Source organism: Bidens hawaiensis, unplaced genomic scaffold (genome assembly GCF_021521415.1).
Source record: "Bidens hawaiensis isolate Kalapana, Puna unplaced genomic scaffold, B.hawaiensis_p1.1 tig00042753_1, whole genome shotgun sequence".
Classification (NCBI taxonomy): Eukaryota; Viridiplantae; Streptophyta; class Magnoliopsida; order Asterales; family Asteraceae; genus Bidens; species Bidens hawaiensis.
In genome coordinates, this window is record NW_027497568.1 from 143304 (window position 1) to 152687 (window position 9384).

The 9384-nt window shown below is 35.6% G+C and overlaps 1 protein-coding gene across 1 annotated transcript; it reads left to right on the top strand.

The window, feature by feature from the left end:
• Positions 1-1437: 1437 nt before the first annotated feature.
• On the top strand, positions 1438-4105 carry LOC143593774 (superoxide dismutase [Cu-Zn], chloroplastic). Its single transcript, XM_077073288.1, has 8 exons — positions 1438-1814; positions 2371-2432; positions 2534-2573; positions 2680-2775; positions 2864-2895; positions 3480-3555; positions 3682-3735; positions 3882-4105. Exons 1-8 carry the CDS (start codon positions 1520-1522, stop codon positions 3905-3907), a joined length of 681 nt encoding a protein of 226 aa, XP_076929403.1. The 5' UTR covers positions 1438-1519; the 3' UTR covers positions 3908-4105.
• Positions 4106-9384: the final 5279 nt, after the last annotated feature.

Here is a 9384-nt window from a genome sequence, read left to right on the forward strand (position 1 = left end):
CGGCCCATCGGAGAGCCCGAACAACCTCTGTTAAGGTATGTTTTTTATTGTCTAAGGTTTACTTTTTGAATGACAATATGACATGATTCCTGGTTGTTTGATTGATGATTTGAATATAAGTATTAGATTTGTTCATGTTGATATTCAATATTTGATAGTTAAAAGTTTGAAATTAGTCATTTGATGTTTTTATCATGTCATGTTTAGATAATCTTTCATCTTATCCTTTGAATGAAACCCAAATTCTTCTTATCGTTCCTAATCTAAGTACTCTGGTAGTAAATGAATCCTATAAGACGGTTTTGTAGACATGTCTCCGAGTCAAGCATACATTCTTGCTTCCGCTTCGTCCACTACTGCTCGCACGTGTGCTTCACTCTAACGCAGAACGCTCCCGTACCGATGTACTTTTACATCCCATATGTTAGGCAGATCGCTCTCATTCATCTTCGGCGCAAGAGTGCTCGATCAATGAGCTATTATGCACTCTTTCAACGGTGGCTGGTTCTAGGCAAACCTCCTGGCTGAGCGAAGGCCCTTCCACTCGGTTGTGTCGGGTCACTAAGGCCGACTTTCGTCCCTACTCGACGGGTGGATCTTGCAGTCAAGCTCCCTTCTGCCTTTGCAGGATAGGATACTATGAAGAATAAGAATTTAAGAAAAGTGAAAATATTGTCCAACCAACTATACTCGCCAAAGCATGTTGGTGGGTTTTATTTTATTTACTTATTTATTATTATTATTATTATTATTATTATTATTATTAATTTTTTTTGGGGGGGGGGGGGGGGGGTTATAAGAGAAACGCTTGAAATCGGTATGGGACATCTATAATTGATCCATCGCACACCCATAATCAAAGTCAAACGAAATACCACAACCATGAAGAATGTTGCCTTGGAAATTTCAACGCTTTGCTCTCGAGGCCACAAAAGCGTATATGTAGATACATCTATAGCCGAACATAAACCCAAACCCTCAAAATGTGTATGAAATGATGACAGCTTCCATTGAAAATCCCCCCAAAAAAACAATCATCCGAACCACGATACCCTCAATCACCCCACAAAAGCCATCATATAAAAACATAATAAAACGTTAGCTTTGCTACTCCCATACATGAACGGAGCAAAAAGAATACGCACTGAGGGTCCCGTAGACATAAGAAACAACCCACCAATTCCATAGCACGAGATGCCTTTTTCACAGTCAAACTACTAACGCCCATTTCGCCTTGGCGGGTACCCTATTTAGCGTAAGCCGAACCCGTTGAATAAACTGTTTCCGGGCCGGTCCGGTCTGTTGTTGAAAAATGTGGTTATATTAAACAGTATTTCAACTGAGTTTTGGGCTTGTATTCTTAAGCCCAAGATCCAAAGACAAGTGTCAAAACTCATCAGTCATCAGTCATCACTCATCATACATACAGCCAATAATAAAATAACCAGAAGACACCATCTTCTAATCTGTACAAACATTATCATTTTATCATCTCTCATCTCCACTCACCCACCACTGAATGCAAGCAGCACTTGCAGCAATGGCGGCTCACTCAATCTTATTCTCTTCTCTAGCCGCCACCAACTCCTTCATCTTCCCTATCTCAAACCCTAACACCACAGTCTCACTCCAACCCTCTTCCTTCATTGGCGTCTCTCTCAAATCCACCATCAACCGCCAATCCTTAACTCTCTCCGCCGCCGCCACCGCTCCTAAACCCCTCACCGTCGTCGCCGCCACCAAAAAAGCCGTCGCCGTCCTCAAGGGCACCTCCACTGTCGAAGGCGTCGTAACCCTAACTCAAGAAGACGACGGTATTGTTTTAATTTACCATTTAATTATTAATAGTTTCAGTAATTTGATTTGAGTTGAACCTAAAACTTAATGGCTGTTTAGGCTACCTCTTAATAATAGTTAATTAATTGTTAAGAGGTAACATTTGATGGTTTCTTCTTAACTACTATTAATTGTAAACAGTAAATCCCACCAATAGCAAAACTATGTAGTAAGATGTAGACAGCCTTACCTCTACCCCATAGGAATAAAGAGGCTGCTTCTGGTGAGACCCCCGGCTCGATAGGTAGTTTTGCATCAAGCCTTGGACGCAAGGCACATAGCACTCAACCATCTGGACACCGGCCGATTGTTGTATGTTATTTTCATGAAGTAAAATAATGTCAAAGTTAGTGAAAATTTACTTTTGCTCCCGGCCCACACATATATACGTTATATATGCGCATACCGCAAGTAGGGCATCTTAATGACCAATAAGAGGCTGCCAAACAGCTTCTTAGCTGGATTGAAATATTTTTCGGATTGGGGTTTGAATATGATAATAATTGTGAATTGTTGTTGTAATTGACTTTATAGGTCCAACTACTGTGAATGTCAAAGTAACTGGACTGACTCCAGGACCTCATGGATTTCATCTAGTAAGTATTAATTTGATCTTACTGTAACTGTTATGTGTTCTTAACTTCTCATTGGTTGTTTAAGTGTTTATGGTTTTGTGTGTGTTTTTAATTCATTATAGCATGAGTTTGGTGATACCACAAATGGGTGCATATCAACAGGTTTGCTTTTATTTTTTTTAGATTTTGTTACTTTGTACATGTTTTAGGGTTTGTGAAATGGAATAATTGGTTTTAATGGTTTAATGGTGATGATGGTTAATATTAGGACCTCATTTCAATCCGAATGGGCTTACTCATGGTGCCCCTGAAGATGAAATCCGCCATGCGGGCGACCTGGGAAACATAATTGCCAATGCCGATGGTATTTCACTACAAATGCTTTTTAATTTTTATTTTGTGTCTTCAATTGACCAATTTTCTCATTGTTTTTGTGCGAAAATGTGTTGCAGGTGTGGCTGAGGCTACCATTGTTGATAAACAGGTTGTGCATAGTTTTGTTTGTTTATATGTTTCATTAGAGCTGCCAATTTATGACATGATTCGTTAACATGACATTATTAGAGTCGGCTCGGGTTATAAATGGGCCGGCATGTTAATTGCTAAAGGGTTCAGTCCACTTAACCCGTTAATGACTCGTATGTTTTAACTTATGAAGGTTAATATGTCGACACGACACGTTTAACACTTTATCAATATGATGCAGATATTTATTTTTATTAACTATGCTTTGTAATTTATAGTAATTTAATTTTATCATGGTAATTGTGTCATATTATTTCTTAAATCATGTTTAGTGAGTCATGGCAATAATCGTGCTAAACATGTTGTGTCGTGTCATTTGTGATACTGAACTGGTTACATTTAATCATGCTAAGCAAGTCGTGTAACTCGCTTATTAAACATGTTCATGTCAGGCTTTAAGAAAACTACACGTTTAGTTCAACGTCTCGTGTTCTAGTTCATTAGTCTTGTTAAACGCGAAACGTTTTGCCATCTCCTTGTTTTATGATGTTTGGTGTAATTTGTTGATTTTCTAGTTGATATCTGATTAATGAGGGCTTGCAGATACCATTGAGCGGGCCTAATGCCGTGGTTGGGAGAGCCTTTGTGGTTCATGAGCTTGCTGACGACCTTGGAAAAGGTAATATTTAAAAAAAAAGTAATAAATGTATCAGTTAGAAATTTAACCATTTTAGAAGTACCTAGTACATGAATGTCATATAGTTTCTTTTTTCCTTTCTGATCCTTTGTGTCGGTTCAATTTTAGGTGGTCACGAACTTAGCCTCTCCACTGGAAATGCAGGCGGAAGACTCGCTTGTGGTATGATAATTAAATAATTAATTAATTTTAGTTTGTGCACATGTTAACTTGACATAAAGGCAGAAAAGAAAGAAAAAGAGTTCTATTATTCATCTTGTTGTAATGTATTCTAAACACAAATCTTTTGGGCCTTTTAAAATATGCAGGTGTGGTCGGGTTGACTCCGATATAATGTTATGGTGAACCTTGTTTGATTTGTCTCAGTTTTCGCATAGAGGTTAATGGTTTACACTTTATGTAATTGTAAGTTGAAATGTTTGCACATTGTATTTAGCCAAATAATAAATGAGGCTTATGTTAAAACACTTGGTGAAAATTATGCTGAACCGCCTCTTGTTCTTTGAATAACTTGTGATTTGATGGTCATATTATTGAACCACTTTTATATTATTAATATATTTGCCTTGTTAAAAACATCATGATCATATGCTGGGATTCATAGTCACATACAACAATAATCATGGGAACCAAAAGGGAAATCAATGGTGGTAGCCGCTGCCCACTCGTGGTGTTAATCATGGTGGGTAGAGCTGCACAAATCGGGTACACCTTGAAAACCCGAACCGGTTCGGAACCGGTTTTTTTCAACCCGGGTAGAGAATGACACCGGTTCCAGTCAGGAACCGGTTCGGTTCCCGACCCGAACCGGTGCCCAGATATGCGAACTTTTAAGAACCGGTAGGGTATGAACCGGAACCGGTTTTTACGTAAAAACCGGTTCCACCGGTTTTTTTTGAAATTTAAAAATTAGAGCCGTTAGGAACCGGTTCCAACGGCTATATAGCCGTTTTTGACCGTTGGAACCGGTTTTTTTAACTATAATAGGGTATTTTCTTACTAATAATAGCAAGTTTCAAAACTATCAAACACACTCAATTCCAAAACCATAAAACACACTACAAACCAAAATTAACCTTAAACCGACCACAAATGGCATCCAATGATGACGTTGTTATGGTGATCGAAACAACAAGATGCCCCGATGTTTGGGTCCATTACGATTTGTGTCTCATGACCGACTCACATGAGTTGGCACGTTGCAAATATTGCTCGAAGTTTCTTAAAGCAGGGTCCAACTCGACATTACGAAAACATACGAATAAGTATTGTCGAGAGAAAAAAAGATTGGAAGATAAAAAAAAGGAAGTGGGAGAGTCGTCCGGCTCTACAACCCAAAAATAAGTATTCCCGGATTAAAACGACGGACTTTGTTTTTTATGTTTTAGTTGTTATGTTTAGTATCGTTTATGTGTTAATAATGTTTGTAATAGTTAGTTTTTAAATAAATAAAATGTTCGTCGTTATTAAAAAAGTAACAAAAATTATCGAACAAATTATAATAAAACATATAGTACAATTCTTCTTCGTCGAAACAAATAATTTTACCAAAACAAATAATTAGTCGAACAAGTTACAAATAATTTTACCAAAACAAATAATTACAAGTAATGGTGAAACAAGTAATGGAAACAAGTTATATATAGGTTTGGCCCAAAAACCGGTTCCAACGGCTATATTACCGTTGGAACCGGTTCCAACGGATATATTGCCTCAAAAAACCGGTTTCCAACGGCTATATTACCGTTGGAACCGGTTCCAACGGCTATTTGGTGTCTAAAAAACCGGTTCCAACGGCTATATTACCGTTGGAAACCGGTTCCAACGGCTAGTTTGACTTTTTGTTTGACCCTTGAAAAAAAAACCCGTCGGAACCGGTTTTTCCGGGTACGACCCGAACCGGTTTCCAAATAATAACCGGGTAGGAACCGGGTTGGAACCGGTACTGAAATATATATAGTAGAACCGGTCCCGATTTTCGGGTACAAAAATACCCAAACCGGGTATTGTTCCAACCGGGTTGGAACTGGAACCGGTTCCGGTTCGGTTCCACCGGTTAGGTTCCGGAACCGGTTTTTTTTGTGCACGTCTAATGGTGGGTTGATGTTTTCGGGCTGGTGGTTTAATTGTTAACTTGAACATGATTCTATTTTTATTCGTGCCTCAAATATTATTATCAACCTTATCCGCGCACAAATATAATTGTGTAATCCGGGCTATAAAATTCATTCATCTAACGTGTCATATGGGTTGGTGGGGGTAATAATCAAGTTGTAAACGTGATAATCTGGTTGAAGGGTTGTGAAATGGGTTAAGCGTGGTAGTTGGTAGTAGGTCTGCATTTTTTGTCGAGTGTGTTAATCTAGTCGACCCATTATTTTAACGGGATACCAGATATATATGCCAACTCAAAAATGATTCACTAGATATGAGGTTTTGTTGTGAAACAACAACCTATTAGCAGCCAACATTCATAGTAGATAAACATAAGAAATTTATATAGATAGAGATAATATAGAATGATGGATGGAAGGAGTCTTTTCATTGAGTATATCTATAATACCAAATACAAGAGCCACTAATTATAGGGCTAGAACATTAATACAACATAAATAATTATGTAAGTTATGTATGTGGAAAGTCACCACATTATGGATCATTCATAACACTCCCCTTTGACTATCCACATAATGATATATACTTAGTGATGTTGCCTCATTAAAAACCTTGCTAAGAAAAACCCAGTGGGATAAAACCATAGCTAAGGGAAAAAGAGTGCAACGCGTATAATGCTCCCCCTCATTTATATATCCTTTAAGTGACGGAGTTTGATCTTCTGTGAAAGCGTATCTAAGACTTTGGAGTTGATAATTCATCACTTGATCTTGTAGTGTACACTTCTTTATTCGTTGGAATGATGTACTATCTTCATGTAAGACTTTCTCATCTTGTAAATAAGTAATTTGTAATGCGTCTTCTTGTAATTAAGTACCACAACATCCATAACTTTGTTATATTACATTCCCTGCATTAATACGACTAACCAAACCTTTTGACGGGTTAGAAAAATATAAATCATATATTACATACCTTGCATGTATCAAATCTTTGTTTAGATCATTTTGGTGTCTCTTCACTTGAAACAAATTATATCTTATCAATAAATATAAATAAATAATATATCTAGTTGTGTATAACTAGCAAGAAATATTGCACCAATTGCAATAAAGTATAGTACTTCTTGACCAAGAAGTTGGATTTAGAATTAGAGTAATTTGTTTTATATGAGATGAACTTTATTCATATTAAAATGCTCCAACATTTTATATATGAAGTTTGATTGATAAAAATATCATTATAGAAATGCTCTACACGCATACTATCTCTATATAAGATACCATGCAATCATCAACATGATATTATTGATTTAATATTAAAATATTCCATACATGGATCATATTCATCTCTCTTTTCCAAGAGATAATCACCGAGTTGATTATATCATTTCTGTCTCAGCTTCTTATAGTTCACGTATAGAACTTGTTAAATTCATATAATAAATTTCTTGAGCTTTTAGCTTAAATGCTTCATGCACGGTATAATTTGTCATGAACTTCCTTCTATGTTAACCAATCATATATGCAATATACGACTCAAAAGGTTTTGCAATCCATTATGGATTTTCTTCCATGTTAACCAATCATGTATACAATTTTACTCTTCAAGAGTTTGACATATAAGTTTCATCTATTAGCACATTCTTTTTTATGTCATATTTAAAGATGTCATCAAGAGTTATTTTATTTTCATTACATATTGTACCATTCTTGTACATGGTTTATTCAATATCACCATATGCTTATTAATGCATAGTAATTACATCCTTAAAATGCTTACTTTTAACCAATAAATCGTATTAGAAAACTCACCGGAGTTCCATATATATTCCATTCATCAATGTATACAAGAATAATATGTACTCGGATTCAATTTATATACTGCAGTCATATTGTTCTCGAGAACTTTATATGATTTTGGCAACTTAAATCCTTTGGAGCTTTCTTATAAATTTCATTTTAAATATATATGCACATATCAAATCTCTCTTGTAAAACTTGTTGCACCTCCATTGAAGAATAAGTCATTCTCATAATTAATTATGAGTTTTTCAGAAAATACTTTTTGTCACTATTTGTGCTTTATATTTCATAATGTCACATTTCTCGTTAGGCTTCTGCACAAAGGCTCAATTGTATCTAACGTATTTTACAACCGTTAGTTATAGAGACCAATTGCCCAAAACATCTAGATTTGTGAGAGATTTCATTTTTGCCTCGCTTGTGTCTTTTTCTTTTATTCATTCAAATTTTATTTATCTGCAGAACTTAATTCTTGATCCTCATCTTTTCCATTATTTCAAGCGCTATACAAAATTATCAACGACGTCGATTTTCTATCGGTTCCACATATTTTCAGACATGATATAATATATTGAGATCTCTTTATTCAGGTACCATTAGGTTCTTCTGGAACCATCATGTCTAATGTCTCTTCAGGAGATCCTTTTATTGTACCTCGACTTGACCATTTCATTACCTGCTCCATTTTCGAGAATTTTTATTATGTGAACCGAATCATCTACCATGCTTCAGGCATGCCATTAGACTTATCACAAATATATTGTTGTCCTTCAGGGACACTAATCTTAATCGGAGCACTAACAGTTGGTATATGTGACTTAGCTAGTCACTCTATTTAGGCCAGTGAATGCATATGGTAGTTTAATTCGCTAATTCTTGTAAATGAATGATCTTTTTAACTTCTTGCATGCACTTTACAACTTGAGGATCAACATAATGATAAATCATTACAACCTTTTAATTTTCCAACTGCTTCTTATTCCCCCTCATGTTGGAAATATTATTTTGTTTAAGTAAAAATCAATATTGAGTCGGAAACGAATCCCACATTGATTACATAATTATCAATATTTTTCTTATCCAACATATATTCCCAACCTTCCTTGATGTCTCATATTTGTGCACTGTGATGGAGTAATTGCAATGTGTTATGCACTTCTAAAAACTATTAATGGGAAATATTTGGTTCCTGACCAAAAAACCAATTGTAATGGGGATGAAGTATTATAACTTATTGGCCTTATGCGAATTAATATTACCTTGTGTAAAAACACATGTTCCAACAAACAATATAAACTTTTGCTCTCATGATTATTGGATTTGTATTTAATCATGGACGTTTGTACATCGTCTTCGACAAAAAAAATTTGTAACAATGTGCTTGCTATTAGATAAGTTACAAGTCACGCAAACTTCATGTTGCGAATTTGATAACCATTTAGACGATGCATCGATTTTAGAAACACTAAATGGTATCATATCGGGATATACATATCCTTTATCATTTTCATTGTATATAAGAGATTTACACCCAACTTAGTTGGCTAATAATTAACATCCCTTTGAGAGCACACATTGTATGTTTAATTACCATGAAGAATTTTCTGGTTCTTCAATATTTTCACATCATCAATAACTCGGAATGGTCTAACCGGTCAAGCCAATATATTTAACAATCATGATCCATAAATTTTCGGTTTATGATCATACATGTTTTAGTTTCGCTCGTGTTTGTTTAATACACGACAGAAATATGAGAGAATAATGTATCATCATTTCAAACATTCATGTTAGAATATGTTTCTCGTATTTTATTCTCATGTAATCACTCCCTTAGAGTGCCACTTCTTGTGGTCAATTTTAATATTACCATAGTTGATGTCACACCCCA

Excerpts from the sequence above, each read along its gene's own strand:
- LOC143593774 (XM_077073288.1), top strand. The coding sequence starts at position 1,520 with ATGCAAGCAGCACTTGCAGCAATGGCGGCTCACTCAATCTTATTCTCT. Across the intron at positions 2,433-2,533 it reads GACCTCATGGATTTCATCTA|CATGAGTTTGGTGATACCAC; the intron begins GTAAGTATTAAT and ends AATTCATTATAG. Across the intron at positions 2,776-2,863 it reads CATAATTGCCAATGCCGATG|GTGTGGCTGAGGCTACCATT; the intron begins GTATTTCACTAC and ends AATGTGTTGCAG.